General features: G+C 40.9%; 2 protein-coding genes across 2 annotated transcripts in view; one reads left to right on the plus strand and one right to left on the minus strand.

The window, feature by feature from the left end:
- The window catches only part of abca2 (ATP-binding cassette, sub-family A (ABC1), member 2), a 187,968-nt gene extending 175,014 nt beyond the window's left edge, over positions 1-12,954 (plus strand). The window contains exons 48-49 of the mRNA XM_060907364.1: positions 3,128-3,337; positions 7,866-12,954. Of these exons, the coding sequence (XP_060763347.1) occupies positions 3,128-3,337; positions 7,866-7,901 (246 nt within the window). The 3' untranslated portion in view covers positions 7,902-12,954. The remainder of the gene's footprint in view (positions 1-3,127; positions 3,338-7,865) is intronic.
- Positions 12,955-13,150: 196 nt separating this feature from the next.
- On the minus strand, positions 13,151-27,534 carry paxx (PAXX non-homologous end joining factor). The gene is made up of 7 exons (XM_060907365.1): positions 27,304-27,534; positions 27,165-27,225; positions 21,375-21,424; positions 21,060-21,244; positions 20,071-20,121; positions 18,364-18,451; positions 13,151-13,409 (listed from the first exon to the last, which is right to left on the minus strand). Exons 1-7 carry the CDS (start codon positions 27,414-27,416, stop codon positions 13,361-13,363), a joined length of 597 nt encoding a protein of 198 aa, XP_060763348.1. The 5' UTR covers positions 27,417-27,534; the 3' UTR covers positions 13,151-13,360.
- Between the last annotated feature and the right edge of the window lie 268 nt (positions 27,535-27,802).

Raw genomic sequence — 27,802 nt, forward strand, 5'->3', positions numbered from 1 at the left:
ACACGGCGTCCCTGATTTCCATAAAGAACTTCAAATTTTGATTCTTCTGACCACAGAACAGTTTTCCACTTTGCCACAGTCCATTTTAAATGAGCGTTGGCCCAGAGAAGACGTCTGCGCTTCTGGATCATGTTTAGATACGGCTTCTTCTTTGAACTATAGAGTTTTAGCTGGCAACGGCGGATGGCACGGTGAATTGTGCTCACAGATAATGTTCTCTGGAAATATTCCTGAGCCCATTTTGTGATTTCCAATACAGAAGCATGCCTGTATGTGATGCAGTGGCGTCTAAGGGCCCGAAGATCACGGGCACCCAGTATGGTTTTCCGGCCTTGACCCTTACGCACAGAGATTCTTCCAGATTCTCTGAATCTTTTGATGATATTATGCACTGTAGATGATGAGATGTTCAAACTCTTTGCGGTTTTACACTGTCGAACTCCTTTCTGATATTGCTCCACTATTTGTCGGTGCAGAATTAGGGGGATTGGTGATCCTCTTCCCATCTTTACTTCTGAGAGCCGCTGCCACTCCAAGATGCTCTTTTTATACCCAGTCATGTTAATGACCTATTGCCAATTGACCTAATGAGTTGCAATTTGGTCCTCCAGCTGTTCCTTTTTTGTACCTTTAACTTTTCCAGCCTCTTATTGCCCCTGTCCCAACTTTTTTGAGATGTGTTGCTGTCATGAAATTTCAAATGAGCCAATATTTGGCATGAAATTTCAAAATGTCTCACTTTCGACATTTGATATGTTGTCTATGTTCTATTGTGAATACAATATCAGTTTTTGAGATTTGTAAATTATTGCATTCCGTTTTTATTTACAATTTGTACTTTGTCCCGACTTTTTTGGAATCGGGGTTGTATTTTAAAACGTTTAATTCAGTTTAATTCATCTTTCTTTTTATGTTTGCACTCAATTCCCTTTACCTGATAACTACTTCCTGTTGTTAAAATCTTGTGTTTTATGTTTGCAATCACACTCCTGTTATCAGACTGCTTTAATTATTATTATTATTTTTTTTTTTTACTGCACTTCTTCTCCAACAGTTTTTGAAATATTGACCCCAAACCAACTTCCACTCATCCATCCTGTGCCCAAATAGTGTGCTTGTATACTGTTTTTGGAAGGATGCACTCGTTTTCTTGCTTTTCTGTCGCTTTTTTGCCCCATAGACTATCTGAAACACGGAATCAAAGTTGTCCTGCTCGGTCATGCTACATCACAAAGCCACCAAATTTACCATACATCAGTACAACTCAGTACCTCAGTACACAGCTATGAAATCAGCTCTGAATTTTTTTATTTGTTTTTTGTCCATCCATTTTTCTCCCATTGATGGCTGTGCATTTTTTGCTCAATAGGAATCCACTGGCCATCAGAAGCCAAGCTCTACCACTCAGTCACGATTCATCCAATAGCCATCGAACTTCATTTCACAGCTCAGACCAGCTCACCTGACTCACTCACCCATCCCTCCATCCATTATCTTATCTTTTTTTGGGCTTCTGCGGCACAATCATACTTGCATTTTCTTGCAGAAATGCATCTCGACGTCATTTTACTCTTTTCTTATCCTGTAAAGTCCAGTGAGCTACAATTTAACTGTAGCTAATATATACACACAGTACTATGCAAAAGTCTTAGGCACCCTATTGTTGTTTTTTTATACAAACTTTGTTATAGATTTCTATTTTATGACTTGTACATTATCGAGCCAGTCCAAAACATTTTAGAGTCCAAGCGTTCGTTTTCCAGCACAAAATTAAATGTTGCAGAAAAAAAGTTTGTATCTGAGCAGCATATTTCATAAGAGAGCACTTTTCAGATTAAAAAAGAAAACATAATGAAGGCTGCTGGGTTTTGGTGCAAAATGAAGAAGCGAGTGTGACAGTCAAAGTGTCCAGAAGAACTGTGGCTGGGTCTGTAAGATGCTCAGTAAAACCTACAGCTCATTTCCGCATAAAACTCCACTCATTGGACCTGAGACTGCTATTTTTTTTAAAGCAAAGGGTCGTCTCACACCAAATATTGACTTTGTTTCATTTATTATGGCTTACTGTAGTAATAATAATAATTTAATACTGTACTTATTTCATACAAAATTAACATTGAAATATGATCAAATACGCATTACAGACATTAATAAATAGCTACATTACAAAACATTGTCCATTATACAAAATGTAAAAAAAATTGAAGTAAATATTTTGTAATGTGTGTGTTTGTGTGTGTATAAAAACTAAAATGTCTAAAGCAAAGCAAATTTATATTGCTTATTGTCTAAAAATAATTTATCTTTATCTTCATAAAATATTGCAGTTGCAAAATCAATAAAATGATTCTATGAAAGAAAATCAGAATATGATGGAAATATCTCGTATAATATAATCTCATCTCATTATCTCTAGCTGCTTTATCCTGTTCTACAGGGTCGCAGGCAAGTTGGAGCCTATCCCAGCTGACTACGGGCGAAAGGCGGGGTACACCCTGGACAAGTCGCCAGGCCATCACAGGGCTGACACATAGACACAGACAACCATTCACACTCACATTCACACCTACGGTCAATTTAGAGTCACCAGTTAACCTAACCTGCATGTCTTTGGACTGTGGGGGAAACCGGAGCACCCGGAGGAAACCCACGCGGACACGGGGAGAACATACAAACTCCACACAGAAAGGCCCTCGCCGGCCACGGGGCTCGAACCCGGACCTTCTTGCTGTGAGACAACAGCGCTAACCACTACACCACCGTGCCACCTATAATATAATATAATATAATATAATATAATATAATATAATATAATATAATGATACATTAATATGATCAGTTGTAGTATAGAAAATTTATCCATTAGCAGCCCGAAAGAAAAACCTTTTCAGCAAAGACTTAAAATGATCAAAATTCTTCTCGGGTTTGATTTCACTTACTATAAACGTATTTATTGTATTTTTTTTAACGTTGAAACATTTCATTTCATTATTTTTTAAGCTATTCTTGGTCTACAGCATTTCTTTACATGTGCCTATATATATTGTGATATGTTTTAGTCGCCCCGATCTAAACCCTGAGCACTTCAGCAGCAGTTCATCAGGATTAAAATCTATCTGTCTCGTAGGTCTTTGTGAACTTTGCCAAAAAGCAAAGTGACAACCTGGAGCAGCAGGAGATCTCGCCGAAGAAAAGCAGTCAGTCGCCCCTGCAGCGTCTGCTGAGGATCCTGCTGCCCCGGACGGCCAACACCGAGCTGAGCGCTCTGGTCAGTGAAGAACCCGAGGAACTGGAGAGTGATGATGATGAAGGACTCATCAGCTTTGAGGAAGAGAGGGTGAGATGAAGAGCATGATTTTATACAAACGACTTCACAACACATTTCCATCATGCCAGAGGTCTGTTTTTAAATATATCTTTCTATAAATGGGAGTGCATCATGTTTTAGAATAACAGACATTACTGTGCATAATTCACACAAAATTAAATCACATACACACTCAGTGTGGGATGTGAATATTATTAATACAGGGTAATATTATATAGACATGAGTGTTTTACTGGGAAATACACCACTCGTATTTTTCATACGAGCTCCATCCAGGACATGGAGAACCAAAACCGTGACATAAATCTCTCTAGGTCACTCATGAGGAAATCGATGAACTGTTTTTGATAAATTTGGGTACTTTTTGTTTGTGAATGTGTTAATATAATAAAAAGAAAATCACACGATGGCTTGAAGATAGGAAGTTTATCTTCTCATGTTGGAAAACCTGCATTTTTCAGACCATCACAGATCTGAACGACATATTTAAATAATATTGGCTGGCTTTTTTCGTGGTGTATCAGATATATTCCATTCAGCTAGCATGATACTGAACAAGTCGAAGATGGATATCTCATCTCATCTCATTATCTGTAGCCGCTTTATCCTTCTACAGGGTCGCAGGCAAGCTGGAGCCTATCCCAGCTGACTACGGGTGAAAGGCGGGGTACACCCTGGACAAGTCGCCAGGTCATCACAGGGCTGACACATAGACACAGACAACCATTCACACTCACATTCACACCTACGGTCAATTTAGAGTCACCAGTTAACCTAACCTGCATGTCTTTGGACTGTGGGGGAAACCGGAGCACCCGGAGGAAACCCACGCAGACACGGGGAGAACATGCAGACTCCACACAGAAAGGCCCTCGCCGGCCCCGGGGCTCGAACCCAGGACCTTCTTGCTGTGAGGCGACAGCGCTAACCACTACACCACCGTGCCGCCCGAAGATGGATATTATTATTATTATTATTATTATATTACATTCGTTTCGGGTGTTCATTGCATCTTTCTCTTTCAAAATGCTCTCAAAATCTTCTGTATTTAAAAGCGAAGCGAACCTGGCGGCCATGTTTGTTTACAAATTGTCACAGTCGCTCGCTAACACGGAAGTTTTACGTCTCCGACATGTGACGTCATGTTGTTTTGACAACCATGCGATATCGTAAACCATATTCAACGCTCGTTCTCAATTGGGTAGAGTGACGTAATACACGTAGGATAAGCGATATGCTAACAATATTGCATGCTATCAAACCAAATGAATGAAACCCGCTAGAAGGGAATAGAACACATGCTTTTATTCCATGGAAAGAGTGTCCTGTATGTATAATAATTCCCGATATTTCACTCCGATGAGGTCACTTCCAGTGTTTTCCTGCTGACTAGACGTGTATTGTCAAAATGGTAAACAAAACGACTAACTTGCGTTTTTGTTTTGTTTTTTTGTGGATGTGTCCATATAACATAAAGAACGTTACACGGTGGCGCGATATGAAGTTTATCTTCTCATGCTGAAAAATATTTTCACTTGTGTGCTTCATGTGTTCGGTAAACCTTCCTACTCTTTCTGTTCCTGATATAAAGTTCAGAAGGCGGTGATGTCTATGTGACCCTTCACTAGCAGACAACGGTTTAGAAATAAGGCACACAGGAACCCAAACAATGCTGAGAAAGTACAACTTCTTTATTAAAGAATAGGTTTAAAAATATAACATTTTAATCTTTAATATTCTCTTTTTATTATAAAAACAACGCCAATAATTTGGTTGGTCAGCACAAGACACATGCAGCTTGGCTTAGGCCCAATCCCAATTCTAATTTCTACCCCTACCCCTCCCCCTTCCCCTTGGCCCTTCCCCTTGAAACTGAGCTACAAGGGATAGGGCTTGAAATTCAACCCCTACGTATTGGGATAGCCCTTCAACGATCGCATACGTCATCGCGTACCTCCGTCAGCGTTTACGTTAGCAAAACGCGACCAAATGCGTCACTGGCTGCGACCAGCCGCTACAGTCAGAGCCAGAGGCAGAACCAGAAATCTCTGCTGGCAGGGTGTGATTTGTTAACTAACACCACTGAATGGGATATCTTTGGCGCTTCGTGCACCACATCCGACAGAATGAGGTGTCAGAACACTCATGTAAACAATAAAAGCGAGAATAACAGAACAAAACGTACGTAGTCAAGCAACCGAAAACAATACTCACTCCCAAAGCTTTTTAGCAGCAGCTTGGATTTCAGAAATCGCTGCTCATTCTCAGCTCGAAAGCGAATCAAGCGGCGTGTTTCCTCTGGATAACAACTTAAAACACGTAAATAATGGAGAAAATACATTTATGACAATCTTTCGCCGCGGGAACCGCCATCTTTCTGAAATCCGCATGAAATCTCGCTGAAATCCGCATGGCATTGTGGGAAATCACTCAAACCCCTTCGTTCGGAGTCAGCTCCAGGAAAATCTCCGTTTGGAGGGGTACAGAAGCCCTACCCCTTCCCCTACCCCTCCGCGTTAACTGGGATTGGGATACCCCTACCCCTTCACGTGAACGCGCAAAATGGAGGGGAAGGGCCAAGGGGTATGTCCAAGGGGTGAAATGGGATTCGGCCTTAGAGTACAGGGATAAAGAAAATCACAAAGAAGGGTAGAAATCTTCACTCACTGGTTACACACCCTTATTAGTTAAATTCACACCAGTCCATTAATTCACAGCAACATGACCCAAAGTCAGATAAGAAACGTACACACTTAAGAGGATTCAAACCACTGCACACGGTATATCACTCTTGTTAGAACACAACCAACCCAGTGAGGATTCTCCCAAAACAAAACAAATAAGCAAAGCAAATTCTATGCTCCCTGACCCCAGGGTAGTATAGAGCAGCTGCATATGCCAAGGCTAGATGGGCACTCAGTAAAATTCCTAACCAAGGAAACCGGCACGATCCAAGAAAACAACAAAATAATAAAAATATAAAACAAATGAAAGCAAAACAGTGACTATTAACGTTCTGCCACCACTGTACACCGTCCTGCGCTATGGTGGCATCGTGCCAATTAGCTTACTCCAGCTCCCGGCCCAACTTCCCCGCTGGTATGGCTTGCATCTGACCACACAAACTACCGAGGGCACACCGCATACGTCTTGTTGGCTTCTCTCAGATACCAGCTATACCAACAACCATGCACACTGAAGGTTAGTAATTTCGCCTCACTGTTGGAGTGATATTTCAAAGCTTCAAAAGTTTCACTCGTAGTGTTAACTGCAGACTTCTAGACCTCACCAGCCAACTTGACGATGGTGCCCTGGCGAATGCTACAACTCATGTACTGCAAACCGCTAATGAGACCAAATGATACTTTGGGACCCAACGCGAGATTTCAAAGGCTCTCTATGAGCGTCAAAATAAAAGTCTCCTACTTACAGCTACTCCATTCTGCCGGTTACATCTATAGCAGGAGCTCTGACAGGAGTCAAAAATACAAGTTTTGGTTGATAAAATGTTTAAACTCCACAAACTTCATTTACTGCAGTGTCCAGCTTCATGAATCCAAAGGAAGTTGGTTAATCTGAGGGACAACGTCTAACTTCTGATGGAATCTAAAAGCTGATTGGTCGAAATTAATTTACGGGAATACAAACTGCCCCAGGTCTCCCCCATCCCACATTTCCCTGCTCTCCCCAGCATTCGAAAGAGGGCGCACGCGTCTTTTGACAACGTTGGCAGATGTCGGTCGCTTTGATTTCCACTGTACGTTTTACTTCCGTCCTACGATGTCTCGCACAGGTCTCAACGAATCTCGTTTACGGCCGTTGCTTTGACATACGGACTGATATATTACAGAGCATATTTCAAACACTCATAACTTGCTATAGCAGCGACAAAATAGCCATCAAAAATGCATTCCGATATTTAATGAAATGAGAAATAGAATTTTGATCATAAAAAATTTGCCTTCAGTTCTCCTTTCATGTCGAGCCTTGTAAGTGCTATCATGTTAGGGCACCACCCCGTGATTGATTTACTTTCCTCTAACAGCAGACCCCATTGTGACTATTCCTGAATTATAGTACATTCGGGCGGCACGGTGGTGTAGTGGTTAGCGCTGTCGCCTCACAGCAAGAAGGTCCTGGGTTCGAGCCCCGGGGCCGGCGAGGGCCTTTCTGTGTGGAGTTTGCATGTTCTCCCCGTGTCCGCGTGGGTTTCCTCCGGGTGCTCCGGTTTCCCCCACAGTCCAAAGACATGCAGGTTAGGTTAACTGGTGACTCTAAATTGACCGTAGGTGTGAATGTGAGTGTGAATGGTTGTCTGTGTCTATGTGTCAGCCCTGTGATGATCTGGCGACTTGTCCAGGATGTACCCCGCCTTTCGCCCGTAGTCAGCTGGGATAGGCTCCAGCTTGCCTGCGACCCTGTAGAACAGGATAAAGCGGCTAGAGATAATGAGATGAGATGAGATAGTACATTCGATTATGATAACAAGGTCCTCAGACTCTTCTCCTTCTTCTTCTTCTTCTTCTCAATCCTGTAGGTGCAGTTGTCCTTTAACACCGATACTCTTTGCTGAAACAGCGAACTCCGTCACAGAAACATGAAAAACACAGCCTCAAGTAAAGACTTTCATCTGACCAAGGGAAGATTTTCCTAATCTGCTTTCTCCGTGGGTCCATCTGTCTGGCCTTAAGAAGAGACGACGTGTTGTTTATGAGTGTGTGCTGTGCTAGTGGAGCGAGCGAGTGTCCAGACTGACTGAAGAAGGCTCCAGAGCCTCAGACGCGCTGCTGCGTTCGGGTGGGTTTGGAGAAACGGTGAAGGCGAATATCCCTCTTTTAGGACGGGATCAAAAGAGCTTATTCAACGGATACAAGGTCAGATTTTTTTTAACAAAGAAATAAAAGGACTAATAAAAAAAAAGGTTCATGCTGTTCTGAGTTCTGAACTAGCGCTATACCGCTGTTGATGTCATGAAATAACATATCATCCCTGATAAATGACCACCGTTTGGGGTTCCACCTTTGTATCATGTTGTTTTTATGACTGATGTTTGGTTTCAGCTGAAACGCTGATAGAACTATTGTTTTTGTTTTCTTTCTTTCTTTCTTTCTTTTTTTATGTGAACCTGCCTTGAGAGCATGCTATATAGTCAAGCCTGTGGTACGCCGTATATTTTATTATTATTATTATTATTGATTGATTGATTGATTGATTGATTGAACTGTTTTGAAGGCATATGTCATGTATTTGAAGTGCAGATAAAGATGCACCTTTACTGGAGACGTTTATTGAAAAACCTGGTTCGAGGTCGGTATCAAACTGGGCCGAACCGTCCCTCGTCCCTCCATGACACGGGGGACGGTACGAACAAGGCGTCGAATTTTCAGTGAATGTAAATGGCATGAAGATATTTTTTGCACAGGTCGGTGCCTCAGTGAAGCGTCCTGAATTTCCTATTTTATTTAAGGATTATACACTTTAGCTGTGTCCCAAATCACTCACTCGTTCACTACTCCCTATTCACTATCTAGGGAAATCTATATAGAGGACTATACAGTGAGCTTATAGGTAAAATGAAAAAACACTTTCGGACACTACTCCGCCGCACCGTTATTTATGTCATTACTGTCGCAAAATTAAAGCTAGACGGCCTTTTGATTTCATAAAATCGGTGAAATTTAGTTCCCTCTGAAATTTGGTCATTGTGACATATGTTTATTTCTGTAATATCTCACAAAATATCAGGCCATTCTGTGGCTGGGAAGTTATTTAATTTGAGCGGATTCCCGAGCAAATAATGTGCATGAAATCGCTCGCTTCACGCAGTCAAGCAGACAGAGGAAATCCGTGTGTGTGCGCGTGCGCAGGTTTACCTTTGACCGTGCGCTGACAGTTCCATCATTCTGTCGCTAAACGAACAGCTGATCACACCGAGGTGCTCGCTGAGCGCCGATATTTATTAGTTTGGTCCTGCGTTTCCTTTCCTTCGTATATAACATAACGTCTTTTCTTCTCGCTTTCCGTTACTGTAGTCGGTCTTTCACGCTTCATTCGCACACTCACGTCCTCCATTTTTCTCTCCTGTTTCAAATTTGTATCCCACAATGTCTTGCGCGAACGGGGAAAACCCACCACGTGATGCATGACGTAGTATCTTGAATTGGGTCATGGTGAAGCAGGAAAAAATAGCGGAGAATTTAGGGCCATGTGGCTTTAAATTCATTAACTGTTCTATTTAAAAAGAACTAATAAAATTGGAAGTCTGTGATTCGAATTCAGTAGCTTTCAGTCCACTAAACAAAAATAACCAGGTGTTGGGGAAAATTCTTTTTATGACCTAGACTTGAAAACTCTGAAAGGCAGTCTAGCTTTAAAACGTGCCAGATCAGTCGGCTGGTGGGTTTCAAAATAAAATACATGCATGTATTTTTGTGATAAATCCATATTATACTGAGCGTATTTCCCACATTAATCAATACAAAGTACTTTGTGTCTGCTGCATCTTTCAGTTCTTTTAAATCAAGGCTGAATGCTTTCTTTCTTCTTTGCCGCTGCCTTTTATTCAATCAAATTTGAGGCTTTTGATTAATTCCTCGCTCTGCACTCTAACTCTTATTCTTGTATTTTATCCGTCTTATTCTATTTTAGCTCATTTTTCTAGTCTCTTACTGTTTTTAATTGGACTTGAATGTTCGTTTATAACGCGTTTCTTCCTCCGTCCGTCCGTTCACCCCAACACACTGCAATATTATTGCCATTTTCATGCCACAACTTATAAATTTGTCTTGTGCCTGTTCTCAGAAGGAAAAACAAACTACTGCTATAATCGATCTAAAATACTTAACAGTTCTTATGAAATCAGCGCAACCGCAATGCATGATGGGATATATTGCTTGGTTAGTGAACATCGGTTGTACGCTGCTTTTCACGATGCATTGTGGGATGCTAGGAGTCCACTATATGTACCCTCCCTGTATCCGAAATCACTCACTACTCACTATATAGTGGACTATATACTGTAGTGAGTTCACCATTTTGTAGTGCTGTCCGAATGTATAGTGAGAATAATTACACCCTACATAGCGGACTCATAGTATCCTACAGTGCACTGTGAAAAGTATTGTACAAAAATACACGCATGTGTTTATTATTTTGAAAACCCACCAGCCGACTGATCCGGCATGTTTGAATTGCGCGACAGTAATGACGTAAATAACGGTGCGGCGGCGAAGTGTCCGAAAGCGTTTTTTTTTTCTCATTTTACCAATGAGCTCACTATATAGTCCTCTATATAGTAATGGTGCGTTCATGTGCTATGGGAATTATGGTAAATACCAAACGCCGACATGGGAAGCACACATGAACGCCCTCTCCTGTGGTATTTTCCACTGGGCAACTCGTAGAAAATTTTGATACACGAGTTGCCGAGATGAGATGAACTTTAACCTTTTCAACATGGCGGCAAGCGGTACAAGACGAGCTTATGAACCAAGAAAGAAGTGGTTTTCACCTACGGAAAGCTGACTCTCACCTTTTAAACGAGTCATCTCATCTCATTATCTCTAGCCGCTTTATCCTTCTACAGGGTCGCAGGAAAGCTGGAGCCTATCCCAGCTGACTACGGGCGAAAGGCGGGGTACACCCTGGACAAGTCGCCAGGTCATCACAGGGCTGACACACAGACACAGACAACCATTCACACTCACATTCACACCTATGGTCAATTTAGAGTCACCAGTTAACCTAACCTGCATGTCTTTGGACTGTGGGGGAAACCGGAGCACCCGGAGGAAACCCACGCGGACACGGGGAGAACATGCAAACTCCATACAGAAAGGCCCTCGCCGGCCACGGGGCTCGAACCCAGTTCCTTCTTGCTGTGAGGCGACAGCGCTAACCACTACACCACCGTGCCGCCCTAAACGAGTCATGTTATGTATATTATATTATTATAATACGTATATTATAGCCTAATACAAAATATTCTGTGGCTGTCCAAAGAAGGCCAACAATGATCTAGATACTGGCTACTCTCATTGTGGCTACAGCCAAATTTCCAAAAACTGCGTGGCATTCAATGTGTTAAGAAAATCTCTACTTGTCATGATCAGGAAATATTCAGCATTATTTACCTTTTGACTTTTGATAACTCATATTCCTGCTGCAGCTGATGAACAAGGCAATCTATAATTGTTTTAGCCAAATAACAGGCCTGATTCTGAATCTGGTCCACCATCTTTAATTTGTCAACAACAACAAAAGCATGTGAACACAACACACTGGTAAATACCACTTCCCAACTGGAAAATATCATCTTCCCATAGCACATGAACGCAGCATTATTCCCTAGATAGTGAGTAGGAAGCAGTGAATGAGTGAGTGATTTTAGACACAGCCATTTGTATAGTTTTCATTTGAACGTCTCTTGCGTAAACGCAGGTTCCAACAGGTCGCGACAAAAAGACGTAAAGTTACGCTCTTCTCACTTTGAGGCGATGTTTAGAAAGACACGTGTCTAAGAATTTCTATTCGTTAATCGTTCAATGTTTTGCATTCACTGTGAAGCCAAAGGTGAACTTCCGATTCACTCTTATTCAAAAATACATTTCAGGAGACTTTTGTTGCAGATTACTTGATCTCACGACGTATTTATTTCTCCCGTATTTCATCCATTTTGCCCTGTATTGTGTGCTAAAGACGTGAGAAGAAAAAAAAAAAAAGACATTGTGTTCCAGTATTTTGAAAACTGGTCTCCTGATGTGTGCAGGATCGTCATTCCTGGAAGCTGTACAGAACCGTTCGAGCTGTGCTGTAGTGTGTCGAGTGTTTAACTCTGTTCAGTGCTCTCGCTTTAGCATAACGCTGGTCTGTGAAGAAAAACTCGTTTTTAATACAAATGTCCTCTATTTTAAGCAGAAATAACGACTGGAGGAAAGAAATCTGAAAAGAAAGAAGGAAAATCACTCGATATATATATATACACACACATAAGGATAGCCCCTGTGCATCTTTGTGTTTTTATTTTTCATGTGATATGACCAAAGGGAAAAACGAAGCATATTTTTCAATGTATGAACTAAATGTGAGTTAAGTGCATCTTTGCTACAGTTGTTGTAAATAAGAATCACATGTTCAAACCCGCTGATTAATCCGACTTACTATTAAGACACCAGCAAACAAAGAGGGATGTTTAACGTGTTCAGTGGTTTGGGTTCGGGTTTAGTTTTTACTCGGGAGCAAACACTTTCAAGCATCATTTAATTAAGTGCATATTCATGGCTATGGTTCGTCAGTGGAGTTCTCCATGCTGTTAAAACCTTGTTTGATTACCAGTTCAGAGTGACTTGGAAAGGACTGGCTCGCCTTTTAAGCTTGTTTCTGATGATTATGTTTCCATTATTCTTGTGATGAGCTGTTCAGGTGTTTTTAATATGAACAGGAAAGAAGAAGAAGAATAAAAAAGGAAAAAAAAAAGTGTGTTGAATTGTGTTTTCTTTGTGTTAGAAAACAAGAGCGCTCGGAGAGCACAATATCCCCCGCTGGCAACTGTGCCATAACTCTGGTAAAATGCGACCGAATTGAACAAAATTACAATATGCGTATTACCGACATATAACAAAGAATCCTGCCAAGTTTTGTGAAATTCCTCCAAAAATTGTGAGAGGAGTTGATTTCAGAAGGTGAGTACCCTTCCCGGGACGGACAGACGGACATCGCCACGACATAATCCCTCTTGGGGCCTTTCAGCCATCAGGGGATAAAAAAAAAAAAATTAAAATTAAAATAATAAAATAATAAAAAAAAAAAACAGGCCACGTTACATACTTTAAAAATAGCATATTTATTTATTTATGACTAGGTTTATTAAAAAGGTTTAAAATCATGCAAGTTAAAAAAAAAAAAAAAAAATCATACGTCATAATTATTTCAGTTGATTAAAAACAAGCAAAGTTGTCGTCATTGCACTGATTATGCTGGAGGGTTAAAACAGGGACATGTGTGGTCATGCAGTGAGGATCGGGATCAGGAGATTCATGCGTCATCTCCATCGTCAAAAGTCACTCCTGTAGCAGAGCGCTTCCTGAAAAGAAAAGAATTTTTTTTTTAAATAATAAAATAAAACGACAATGAGATTTTTTCCATGTTTAATATTTTTCATCGCATTCTTATTATTACTAAGAAAAGAAGCCTTTGTCACATATACATTTGGGCACTGTGAAATTTAACCCATCTGAAGCAGTGAGAAAAAACACACACACACACCATTGGGCAGCTGCACTACAGCCCCCGTGTAGGTACCTTGCTCAAAGATGTAGAAGAAGGGAAATGTGCTGTTCATTCACTCCTCCACCCACCCACCCACACACACTTTCCTGCTGGTCCAGGGAATCGAACCAGCAACCTTTTAGTTCTGAAGCTGCTTCTCTAATCTTTAGGCCATGGCTGCTCTGTTATGTAACAATGATTCCCTGAAGGCGAGGTGAATACCGGTGAATCGTAACCGAATCGAAGACGAGTTCAATATCATGCTAGCTGAATGGAATATATCTGATATACTACGAGAAAAGACAGCCATTATTATTATAATACATTCCTTTTGGATGTTCAATGTGTCTTTCTCTTTCAAAATTCTCTCAAAATCTTCCGTATTTAACGAAGCAAACCCGACGGCCATGTTTGTTTACAAGTTGTCACAGTCGCTCGCTCGCCAGCGCGGAAGTTTTACACCTCTGTCTTGACAGCCATGCGATATCGTAAACCATATTCAACGCTCATTCTCCACTGAGTAGAGTGACGTAATACACGTAGGATAAGCGATATGCTAACAATACTGCATGCTATCAAACCAAATGAATGAAACCCGCTAGAAGGGAATAGAACACGTGTTTTTATTCCATCAAAAAAGTGTCCTGCATGGATAATAATCACCGATATTCACTGAGCTTGAGGCGGATAATTGTTTGTGTAAATACGCAAGTGATTATTAAAAAAAAATTTATTTCAAACTTCAAAAGCAGCATGCAAATGTAATAAAGGTGCAGCGCAGACTTGTGTCACTGCTCTACACCAAGTCAGATAAAATACTTTGTTTTGAAATCGATAAAATAAATCACAATCCCACCTTCCTTTGAATAGTTCTAGACCAAACTGCGGAGCATCTTTAGTACTTTTAGGAACAGTGTTTTCTTTCATCATTTGCAATTCTTCCTCAGTTACGGTGACAAAGCGATCGGCCGCCATTTTTGCCGAGTCGCTTGAGGTGATTGGTCGAGAAATTCGGACTATTTCTCGATAATCAGCGCACGCGATTTCCTTTAATCACCTGCGTATTTATACTAATATTATTTATCAGGGAGCCAATCACCAAGTGAACGGTTTGTCCAGAACACGCAAACACTTTTGAACGAAACCAGCTCAGAATCGAGGGCGGATCCTGGCAATGGTGTGATGTATTGAAACAAAATTTGCGAGCTCATCGAAGGACCTCAACCCAAGGGACTCAAACACACGTCTAAATTCACCACTTGCTGTTGCTAGAAGTCATATTTGTAACATCACGCAACTCCTAATATTGGATCTACTCAACATCAAATCAAGATTCTTCTTTCTCGACTCCCTGGAAGGAGCAGTGTTCTTGATGGAACGAATGTGCGATTTGTCAAACAGGAAGTGGGTTACTTTGACTTTTATCAGAAAAAACAACTTCTACAAATTAACCATGAAGTTTGGAGGAAAGCATCAGGAAACCCGATCAACCTGAACAAATCTAGCGTCTCCGATTTTAAACTTTTTTTTTTAATTTTTAGAAGCATGGTTTTCTACGGAAGAGCGATAGTTCCACTAAGAAATACATATATATATTTTTTTATTTCTGAGAAAAGAAAACTCAATTTTCGAGATTAAAGTCAGAAATTTCGAGAAAATCTCAAAACTTTTGAGAAGGGGGCGTCGTGGCTCAGGTGGCTAAGGCGCCATACCATAAATCCGGGGACCCGGGTTCGATTCCGACCCGAGGTCATTTCCCGATCCCTCCCCGTCTCTCTCTCCCACTCATTTCCTGTCCTGTCTCTACACTGTCCTATCCAATAAAGGTGAAAAAAAGCCCAAAAAATATCTTTAAAAAAAAAAAACTTCTGAGAAAAAAAGTCAAAAATTTCGAGAAAAAAGTCAAATTTGAGAAAAAAGTTGAAATTTTTGAGAAAAAAAGTTGAAAATTGAGAAAAAAGTCGAAATTTTCAAGAAAAAAGTCAAAATTTTCGTCAAAAGTTTTTAGACTCCCACTCGTCTCATACTGCTTGAGTATCACATAATACAGCATAAACTATTGTACTCACCTGCCGCAGCCATGGCTTCCCGGTGTCCTACCGAACCGTTGAACAACAACAGAGTGCAAGTGTGTCTCAGCCAGAGCCATGGAAGTAAGAGTTCAGCCACTCCCATTGACCTTAATGGTCCATTTTTTACACAGCAGTGGCGGCTCATGGAGCCTTTGACACATAGATCGCCATTGACATAGTTCCACTAGTTCCAGGAAGTGGCCGTAGAACACAAAGTGCGGTAAAGGTAAATGTAATTCGTTTCTACTTAATCTTTGCTTGTTATGTAGTGGTTCTGTGTTAGTCTCTAGCAAACAGAAAGCCGCTGCCTAGAAGTATTTGAATCTACGTAAATCACATCACCAACCGACTTCCTGTACCCCGGTTGTCACAACTCTGAATTCCATGGCTCTGGTCTCAGCCATTCATGTCTACCGGCCGCGAGTGAGTGTCACTTCCATATGGAAGCCCGCCTTCTACAGATTTCTGACTTTTTTTTCTCTAAAATTTTGACTTTTTTCTCGAAAATTCTGACTTTTTTTTCTCAAAAATTTCGACTTTTTTCTCGAAACTTTTGACTTTTTTCCTCAAATTTTGACTTTAATCTCAAAAATTGAGTTTTTTTCTCAGAAGTTTCCAAATAAAATATAAAACCCTGGCCCTACTGCTCTGCCGTAGTTTTCCACAAATTTGACAGTGACATCACCAAACAGGAAGTGACAGCATATTTCGGTGACGTATTCAGATGAAGGTTTGTATCCAAGTAAACAACCTTTTACAAATTTCGTCCAATCATCACACAGTTCAGTTCACAGCACCGTGGGACGAACTGAACCAAAACTAGTTCCTCAGATTTTTGATAAGCAGCACGTTTGTAATCTGCAGATGAATTTGACGGCTAAGGTCACCAAACAGGAAATGAGGGCATATCTCAGGAGCTCTTATATTCTAACACCAAAGTTGTAGTTTCACAGAAACAAGATCAGACTCGAATGTGTGATTAGAGTCGGTGACTTTTTGCAGGGAATAAACAAAATTCCATGCATTTATATAATAATAATAATAAAGTTACATTGATATAGCGCCTTTCTCAAACTCGAGGTCACCTTACATAGGTCAAGAAAAAGGTTTTGAGATGCGATCTGAAGAAAGAAAGGGAAGAGCCGTCATGGAGGGGTTGAGGGAGGGAATTCCAGAGCTTGGGGGCCGTGGTGCTGAAGGATAATAATACTCAGGGTGGAGAGTCTGGTGCGGGGGGGCAGCAAGGAGATTATGGCTGAAGGATCTGAGAGAGCAGGATGGAGTGTAAGGGGTCAGAAGGTCATGGACGTAAGAAGGAGCAAGGTTATGGAGGGCCTTTGAAGGTGAGTAGTAGGATTTTATACTTAATTCGGGACAGAACAGGTAGAAGCTGAGAAAGAATAGGGGTGATATGAGCAGATCGTTTGGTCTGGGTGATGGGTCTCGCTGCAGTTCTGAATGTATTGTAGTCTTTAAAAAGCTAGATTGCCTTTCAGATTTTTCAAGCTTCGTTCATAAAAAGAATTTCCCCAACATCCAATTATTTTTGTTTAGTGGACCGAAAGCTACTGAATTTGAATCACAGACTTCCAATTTTATTAGGTTTTTTTTTAAAATAGAACAATTAATGAATTTAAAACCATGTGGTCCTAAATTCTCCGCTATTTTTTCCTGCTTCACCATGACCCAATTCAAGATACTACGTCATGCATCACGTGGTGGGCTTTCCCTGTTTGCACAAGGCATTGTGGGATAGAAATTTGAAACAGGAGAGAAAAATGGAGGACGCGAGTGTGAGAATGAAACGTGAAAGACTGACTACAGTAACGGAAAGCGAGAAGAAAAGACGTTATGTTATATACGAAGGAAAGGAAACGCAGGGCCAAACTAATAAATATCGGCAGTCAGCGAGCACCTCGGTGTGATCAGCTGTTCGTTTAGCGACAGAATGATGGAACTGTCAGCGCACAGTCAAAGGTAAACCTGTAGATGGCAGTAATGCAACACTGTGGATGCCAGCTGCTCATCTCATCTCATTATCTCTAGCCGCTTTATCCTGTTCTACAGGGTCGCAGGCAAGCTGGAGCCTATCCCAGCTGACTACGGGCGGAAGGCGGGGTACACCCTGGACAAGTCGCCAGGTCATCACAGGGCTGACACATAGGCACAGACGCCATTCACACTCACATTCACACCTACGGTCAATTTAGAGTCACCAGTTAACCTAACCTGCATGTCTTTGGACTGTGGGGGAAACCGGAGCACCCGGAGGAAACCCACGCGGACACGGGGAGAACATGCAAACTCCGCACAGAAAGGCCCTCGCCGGCCACGGGGATCGAACCCGGACCTTCTTGCTGTGAGGCGACAGCGCTAACCACTACACCACCGTGCCGCCCATGCCAGCTGCTGTAAAACCCAAAAGAAGAAGAAGGTAAACCTGAGCATGCGCATACGGACCTGATATTTTTAGATATTACAGAAATAAACATATATCACAATGACCAAATTTCAGAGGGAACCAAATTTCACCGCTATTATGAAATCGAAATGCCATCTAGCTTTAAAGACTTCTGTTGATTTCATCCATCAGCTTCGAACCCCTCTGCTGAACTTTAAGGGTCTAAAATGTTCCTTTAAACTTTTAGACACTTTAAATGCATGTCCTCATACATATTTGTTACATAAGTCAGTCACCGTTTTGTTCCTGGGTTGATGAGCGAATCCCCTGGAAGGCGTTTCTTTACTGCTATTGCTGGGCCAGTTGGTCTCCTGGGTTCAAATCCTACATAAATAAACAAAAATTGCCGTTATTCATCATGTAGGCAACTTGATCACCATCTGCCATACACACACACACACACACACACACATACACACACACTAGTGCATCTCAAAAAATTTGAATATTGTGAAAAAGTTCAATATTTTCCATCAGTTATTTAAGAAAGTGAAAATGTTATATATTATAGACTCATTACACAAACTAAAATGTTTCAAGCATTTTTCTATTTTAATTTTAATCAGTATGGCATACAGTACAAAAAAAAATCTCAAAATATTAGAATATTTCGAGTTTGAGTAAAACAGTATGAACACAGTGTATCTCTCGGTCTAGTTCAGTACACACAACCACAATCATGGGGAAGACTGCTGACTTGACTGTTGTCCAGAAGATGATCACTGATGCCCTCCACAAGGAGGGGAAGCCACAAAAGGTCATTGCTGAAAAGGGTGGCTGGAAAAGGTGCACAAGCAACAGGGATGGCCGCAGTCTTGAGACGATTGTCAAGAAAAGTTGATTCAAGAACTTGGGAGAGCTTCACAAGGAGTGGACTGAGGCTGGTGTCGGTGTATCAAGACCCATCACGAACAGACGTCTTCAAGAAAGGGGATACAACTTTCACATTCCTAATATCAAGCTACTCCTGAGCCAGAGACAATGTCAGAAGTGTCTTATCTGGGCTAAGGAGAGAAAGAAATGGACTGTTGCTCAGTGGTCCAAAGTCCTCTTTTCAGATGAAAGTACATTTTGCATTTAATTTGGAAATCACGGTTCTAGAGTCTGGAGGAAGAGTGGAGAGGCACAGAATCCAAGGTGTTTGAAGCCCAGTGTGAAGTTTCCACAGTCTGTGATGATTTGGGGTGCCGTGTCATCTGCTGGTGTTGGTCCACTGTATTTTATCAGGTCCAAAGTCAACACAGCCATCTACCAGGAGATTTTAGAGCACTTCATGCTTCCACCTGCTGACGAGCTTTTTGGAGATGCTGATTTCCTTTTCCAGCAGGACTTAGCACCTACCCACAGTGCCAAAACTACTACCAAATGGTTTGCTGACCATGATATTACTGTGTTTGATTGGCCAGCCAACTTGCCTGACCTGAACCCCATAGAGAATCTATGGGGTATTGTCAAGAGGAAGATGAGAAACACCCGACCCAAAAATACAGATACGCTGAAGGCCACTATCAAAGCAACCTGGGCTTTAATAACACCTCAGCAGTGCCACAGACTGATCACCTCCATGCCACACCGCATTGATACAGTAATTCATGGTAAAGGAGCCCCAACCAAGTATTGAGTGTATAAATGAAGATACTTTTCAGAAGTTGGACATTTCTGTATTGTAAATCCTTTTTTTTGATTGATCTTAGGGAATATTCTAATAATTTGAGATACTGGATTTCTGATTTTCATGAGCTATAAGCCATAATCATCAAAATTAAAACAAAAAAGGCTTTAAATATTTCACTTTACATGTAATGAATATAGAATATATGAAAGTTTACCTTTTTGAATTAAATTATGAAAAAAGGAACTTTTTCATGGTATTCTATTTTTTTGAGATGCACTAGTATATATGTACGTAAATAAGAAGGGTGCAGGATGATGCTTCTACATACCCATGCTCCTCTTCTGTTGGGTTTTTAAAGGGCTTGATGAAGACGTGGATCCTGTCAGGGTACAAAACCTGGTCTTTAGATTCAGATGGTGCTATAACTGACTGACTGATGACACTTTATCTGCCTGATCGGACTTAAATGCTCTACAAATCTTCTAAAACAACTCAAACAAGTTCCTAGGTATATTTTCAAAGAACTCAATGTGCCCATTTGCATTTACTGCACTATAATTAGTAAATACAGGTAGTCGTCGACTTACGACCGATCGACTTTACGACCGTCTGGTTATGACTGGCAAGTGTTTCCCAGCTGAACGTATGACAGTTTCCGCCCCAGCTCCCGGCAGCGCCTCTCGCCGTGTACAACAGCTTCCGCCCCAGCTCCAGGCACATGCGCAGTCTCTCTCGTGCTACCTCGCGCACTCCGTCATACAGTTTCCGCCCCAGCTCCTGGTTTATGAAACGAGCAAATGCTCCCGCCAGCCCGAACACTGCAACAGCTGATGATGATGTAGACGACCCACAGCCAAGCACCAGTGATGCCAGCGGTCACTAAATTTTGTATTTTGCTATGTTTTACATTTGTATTTTGGTATGTTTCAAACTAAAATGTTTTCTATATTCCACACCTATATTTCGTACTTTTTGTTTTGCACATATTAAACGAATTGTACTGTACGCAGTGTAGTATGCAGTGTTTGACTTAAACCAAATAATGAGCCAAGGTAATGAAATAAGAAAATGTTGATAAAATAAGACTTTAAGATGATTACAATATCATTACACATCACAATATACTCACGTTCATTTAACATAGGCCGACTTACGACCAGATCGGTTTACGACCGGTCAGTCATAACCAAACGCAGTCGTAAGTCGACGACTACCTGTATGGTGTCTGCCATTTTATCTTGGACATGTAAAGAGACATATAAAAGAACAAGCCCTGTTCTCTCGAGTCTCTAAAGCACCACTGAATACATTATATACCTGTATTGTCCTGTTGCATTATACTATCCGCCATCTTAAAGAGCAGATCTTTGAGCTCTGTCCTTCCCTCATGATCTGTGAGCTTGGAGAAAGACACAGTGAGGTCTGCATGCTCAGCGCTGAGGTGAAGCACAGCGTTATCATCCTGCAGGGAGACAAACGCGGTGCCGCTCCTGCATGCGCTCCTACATCCAGCACGCCAGAGAACCAAGTCAAAGCAAGAGCGAGGGAAAAAAAAAAAAGTCTCATTAAATTGATCTATTATCAATCATCCGTCTATTATAGTGCATGTTTTAGTTAAATACGCATCCTTACTTTACTTTCAGGGCATAGTCTTCTGTTGATTTCAGTGATAATTTCTTCTTCTGAAAAGAAAGATTTTTTAATATCAGTACTCTGAATATCATGAGCCATGGTGGTCCAGGAACTCCTAAAGACATGTGATGTATCGACAGGCAGTCTGTGATAATAGTGAATCCATGGTTTCGTTTTGTTTTTTTTAATGGGTAATATTTAGTGATAGGTTTATGTAACCAGTCACATTAATTAAACTAATTTAATCAAAAGCTAATGAAATTAAAAATAATTTCAAATAATGTTAATCCATCTCATTCTCATCTCATTATCTCTAGCCACTTTATCCTGTTCTACAGGGTCGCAGGCAAGCTGGAGCCTATCCCAGCTGACTACGGGTGAAAGGCGGGGTACACCCTGGACAAGTCGCCAGGTCATCACAGGGCTGACACATAGACACAGACAACCATTCACACTCACATTCACACCTACAGTGGTGCTTGAAAGTTTGTGAACCCTTTAGAATTTTCTATATTTCTGCATAAATATGATCAAAAACATCATCAGATTTTCACACAAGTCCTAAAAGTAGATAAAGAGAACCCAGTTAAACAAATGAGACAAAAATATTATACTTGGTCATTTATTTATTGAGAAAAATGATCCAATATTACATATCTGTGAGTGGCAAAAGTATGTGAACCTTTGCTTTCAGTGTCTGGTGTGACCTTCTTGTGCAGCAATAACTGCAACTAAACGTTCCCGGTAACTGTTGATCAGTCCTGCACACCGGCTTGGAGGAATTTTAGCCCATTCCTCTGTACAGAACAGCTTCAACTCTGGGATGTTGATGGGTTTCCTCACATGAACTGCTCGCTTCAGGTCCTTCCACAACATTTCCATTGGATTAAGGTCAGGACTTTGACTTGGCCATTCCAAAACATTACCTTTATTCTTCTTTAACCATTCTTTGGTAGAACGACTTGTGTGCTTAGGGTCGTTGTCTTGCTGCATGACTCATTTTCTCTTGAGATTCAGTTCATGGACAGATGTCCTGACAGTTTCCTTTAGAATTCGCTGGTATAATTCAGAATTCATTGTTCCATCAATGATGGCAAGCCGTCCTGGCCCAGATGCAGCAAAACAGGCCCAAACCATGATACTACCACCACCATGTTTCACAGATGGGATAAGGTTCTTATGCTGGAATGCAGTGTTTTCCTTTCTCCAAACATAGGTAATGCTTCTCATTTAAACCAAAAAGTTCTATTTTGATCTCATCCATCCACAAAACATTTTTCTAATAGCCTTCTGGCTTGTCCACATGATCTTTAGCAAACTGCAGACGAGCAGCAATGTTCTTTTTGGAGAGCAATGGCTTTCTCCTTGCAACCCTGCCATGCACACCATTGTTGTTCAGTGTTCTCCTGATGATGGACTCATGAACATTAACCTTAGCCAATGTGAGAGAGGCCTTCAGTTGCTTAGAAGTTACCCTGGGGTCCTTTGTGACCTCGCCAACTATTACACACCTTGCTCTTGGAGTGATCTTTGTTGGTTGACCACTCCTGGGGAGGGTAACAGTGGTCTTTAATCTCCTCCATTTGTACACAATCTGTCTGACTGTGGATTGGTGGAGTCCAAACTCTGTAGAGATGGTTTTGTAACCTTTTCCAGCCTGATGAGCATCAACAACGCTTTTTCTGAGGTCCTCAGAAATCTCCTTTGTTCATGCCATGATACACTTCCACAAACATGTGTGGTGAAGATCAGGCTTTGATAGATCCATGTTCTTTAAATAAAACAGGGTGCCCACTCACACCTGATTGTCATCCCATTGATCGAAAACACCTGACTCTAATTTCACCTTCAAATTAACTGCTAATCCTAGAGGTTCACATACTTTTGCCACTCACAGATATGTAATATTGGATCATTTTCCTCAATAAATAAATGACCAAGTATAATATTTTTGTCTCATTTGTTTAACTGGGTTCTCTTTATCTACTTTTAGGACTTGTGTGAAAATCTGATGATGTTTTTGATCATATTTATGCAGAAATAAAGAAAATTCTAAAGGGTTCACAAACTTTCAAGCACCACTGTACGGTCAATTTAGAGTCACCAGTTAACCTAACCTGCATGTCTTTGGACTGCGGAGCACCCGGAGGAAACCCACGCGGACACGGGGAGAACATGCAAACTCCACACAGAAAGGCCCTCGCCGGCCACGGGGCTCGAACCCGGACCTTCTTGCTGTGAGGCGACAGCGCTAACCACTACACCACCGTGCCGCCCCACTATTTATATTTAGTCTATATTCCATTTTATTTTACACAGTACTGTACAAGAGTCTTAGGTACATGTAAAGAAATGCTGTCGACCAAAAATTACTGAAAAAATAATTAAATGAAACAGCAGTAAGCCATGATAAATGAAACAAAGTCAATATTTGGTGTGACGACTCTTTGCTTTAAAAAAATAGTAGTCTGTGGTACACTGAGTGCAGTTTGATAAGGAAATGAGCTGTAGGTTTTACTGAGCATCTTACAGAACCAGCTACAGTTCTTCTGGACACTTTGACTGTCACACTCGCTTCTTCATTTTGCACCAAAACCCAAAACTTTTTCAATCTGAAAAGTGCTCTCTTATGCAATACGCTGCTCAGATACAAGCTTTTTTTCTGTAACATTTAATTTTATGCTGGAAAACGAACGTTTGGACTCTAAAATGTTTTTGTACTGACTCGATAATGTAGAAGTCATAAAATAGAAATCTATAACAAAGTTTGGATTAAAAAAAAAGTGCCTCAGACTTCTGCACAGTACTGTATATAATAAACATATTACATAATTTTTAAAAAATATTAATGTATAATAAATGTACGTCACTCTGGATAAGAGCGTCTGCTAAATGCCTCTAATGTAATGTAAGACCAACAATATATTTAGAGTGTTGGCTTTCATGAATGTTCCTTCATAATACTGTAACTAGTAAAAAGAAAAAAAAAGATGAAATAATGTACACCCCTCTATTTTTTATTTTATTTAAATACCATGGGGTATGTGAATGCATCATTGACTGTATGATGGTGCATCATGGTTGCTCAGGATTTGAAGATTTGGATTATAATATAATAATAAAAAATGGACAGATTTACGGTATATAGCACCATATCTATCACTCTATGGCACTTTACACTAATAATAATCAAAATTGACTGTGTACAATTAAACATCTAAAAAAAATACACATGTAAAACCCATCCATCCATTATCTGTAACCGCTTATCCTGTGCAGGGTCGCGGGCAAGCTGAAGCCTATCTCAGCTGACTATGGGTGAGAGGCGGGGTACACCCTGGACAAGTCGCCAGATCATCACAGGGCTGACACATAGAGAAAAACAACCATTCACACTCACATTCACACCTACGGTCAATTTAGAGTCACCAGTTAACCTAACCTGCATGTCTTTGGACTGTGGGGGAAACCGGAGCACCCGGAGGAAACCCACGCAGACACGGGGAGAACATCCACACAGAAAGGCCCCTCATTGGCCATGAGGTTCAAACCTAGGACCTTCTTGCTGTGAGGCGACAGTGCTAACCACTACACCACTGTACCTCCCATATGTAAAATTATCACAATAAATTATTCAAAATCCATTCTAAAGAGATACGTTTTAAGTTCTTTTTTTGAACTGTTTGAGATTGGTTATGTTCTTTAACTTCTTTGGAAGTGCATTGATAGTTTAGGGCCAGCATACTTAAATATTCTTCCACCAAAAGTACTGAACTTGAATCTTGGAATGACGAAATCATTGTTGGCGTCTGCTCTTGTGCCTTGTAACTAGTTACAGTGGCATGCAAATGTTTGGGCACCCTTGCTGAAAATGTCTGTTACTGTGAATAGTTAAGTGAGCAGAAGATGAACCGATCACTAAAAGGCATAAAGGTAAAGACAGCACATTTATTTTCAGTGTTTTATGCAGGATTTGTGTATTATTTTTGTTTTGTACAATCGGAGAGTGAAAAAAGAAAAGGAACGCCATGCGAAAGTTTGGGCACCCCAATACATTCAAGTTCTCAGGTAACTTTTACCAAGGTTCCAGACCTTAATTAGCTTATTGAGCTGTGGCTTGTTCAAATTCTTCGTTAGGAAAGGTCAGATGATGCAGATTTCAAAGCTGTATAAATTCTCTGACTCCTCAAACTTGTCCCTAAAATCAACAGCCATGGGCTCCTCTAAGCAACTCCCTCGCATTCTGAATAATAAAATAATTGATGCTCACAAAGCAGGAGAAGGCTACAAGAACACAGCAAAGTGTTTTCAGGTAGCTGTTTCCTCAGATCGTAATGTTATTAAGAAATGGCAGTTAACAGAAACAGTGGAGATCAAGGTGAGGTCTGGAAGATGAAAACTTTCTGAAAGAACTGCTCGTTGGATTGCTAGAAAGGCAAATAAAAACCCCTGTCTGACTGCAAAAGACCTTCAGAAAGATTTAGCAGACCCTGGAGTGGTGGTGCACTGTTCTACTATGCAGCGACACCTGAACAAATATGACCTTCATGAGAGAGTCATCAGAAGAAAACCGTTCCTGCGTCCTAGTCACAAAATTCAGCGTCTGAAGTTTGCAAATGAACATCTAAGCAAGCCTGATGCATTTTGGAAACAAGTCCTGTGGACTGATGAAATCAAAATAGAACTTTTTGGCCACAATGTGCAAAGGTATGTTTGGAGAAAAAAAGGGTGCCAAATTCCAGGAAAAGAACACCTCTCCAACTCTGGAGCATGGGTGTGGATCGATCATGCTTTGGGGTTGTGTTGCAGCCAGTGGGGAGCGCAGGTGGCCAAGTGGTTAGAGCGCTTGACCGCTAAGCGAATGGTCCCTGGTTCGAGCCTCGGCTCGACGGGGATCTGGGGCTCGCTCCCTGTCCACCCAGCAGTGAATGGTGACCTGGTGGAAACAATGGGGAAGTTAAAGGCGGCGAGGAAAGGAACTGGCCACCCCACCTCACTATGCCGATGGCCCAGGACAAGTGCGCTCTCTTAACAGGCACTCCCCCAATGTACGAATCGTATATGGGACTCCCCTTTGCTTTGCAGCCAGTGGCACAGGGCACATTTCATTGGTCGAGAGAAGCATGGATTCGAATAAATACCAGCAAACATCTGTAAAAAAGTTGAAGTTAAAAATAGGATGGGTCCTACAATAAGACGATGATCCAAAACACACCTCAAAATCTACAATGGAATACCTCAAGAGGCACAAGCTGAAGGTTTTGCCCTGGCCCTCACAGTCCCCTGACCTAAACATCATTGAAAATCTGTGGATAGATCTCAAAAGAGCAGTGCATGCAAGACAGCCCAAGAAACTTGTAGAACTGGAAGCCTTTTGCAAGGACGAATGTGTGAAAATCCCCCAGGTAAGAACTGAAAGATTATTAGCTGGCTACAAAAAGTGTTTACAAGCTGTGATACTTGCCAAAGGGGTGTTACTAAGTACTGACCATGTCAGGTGCCCAAACTTTTGCTTCAGGTCCTTTTCATTTTTTGGTATTTTACGCCTGCAAATGATGGAAATAAAAATGTAATCTTGCGGAAAATATTAAAGAAATGTCTCGTCTTTACCCTTATGCCTTTTGGTGATCTTCTGCTCACTTAACTATTCACAGTAACAGGCATTTTCATCAAGGGTGCCCAAACTTTTGCATGCCACTGTATTATTCCTGATTAAATAAATATGAGCTGATGGTATGAAGTTCAGTGAACTGCAAAAATGTTGAAACCTGCTGATTTAGAGATACTTACAAGTTGTGAAAGGGCTTCCTCTGACAGATCTTCTTTCCAAACAGCTTCACCATTACTCAGTCTAAGAAAGAAATCACAACACAGCTTCTCTAAACCTCTCTAACTAAACAACAACAACAAAACAGCTTCATCCACTCACCCAATGATGATCCCTGCAGACTTCTTTTGTGTAAAACAGACATATTTGGAATGATCTTTTTTATCTGTCAACGTACAAAGGACACTTTTGGACTGAGAAACAACCTGATCCATAGCAAAACAACACAACTACAGCGGATACATGGCAGTAAATTAAACATATACAGTATTATTTAAACCTTCAATGACGTTTGTAAATACAAGCCACAGTCACGTGACCCGGAAGTACATTTTGCCGGTAACTATTTTCTGTTATGGGAACAAATAATAATAAGCTAAAAATAAAATAAAAAATAAAATAAAATAAAAAACGCTTCCAAAGTAAGTTCTAACAACCTTCTTAATGACCAGTATTTCCACAGAGGAGGAATTTTAAGAATACCCGCTGAAGCGTTACCGGAAGTAAAAGTTATTTCCTTGTTGCAGTTGTAAACAAATGTATAATAAAATACGAGTCGTAAATTAGTTTAAAATTGAAATTTAATATCATATCAAGATTT

Source organism: Neoarius graeffei, chromosome 24 (assembly GCF_027579695.1).
Source record: "Neoarius graeffei isolate fNeoGra1 chromosome 24, fNeoGra1.pri, whole genome shotgun sequence".
NCBI classification, from domain to species: domain Eukaryota; kingdom Metazoa; phylum Chordata; class Actinopteri; order Siluriformes; family Ariidae; genus Neoarius; species Neoarius graeffei.

Excerpts from the sequence above, each read along its gene's own strand:
- paxx (XM_060907365.1), bottom strand. The coding sequence starts at position 27,416 with ATGGATCAGGTTGTTTCTCAGTCCAAAAGTGTCCTTTGTACGTTGACA. Across the intron at positions 21,425-27,164 it reads AGGAAGCCCTTTCACAACTT|AAGAAGAAATTATCACTGAA; the intron begins GTAAGTATCTCT and ends CTTTCTTTTCAG. Across the intron at positions 13,410-18,363 it reads ATCAACCCAGGAACAAAACG|GAAGCGCTCTGCTACAGGAG; the intron begins GTGACTGACTTA and ends TTTTCTTTTCAG.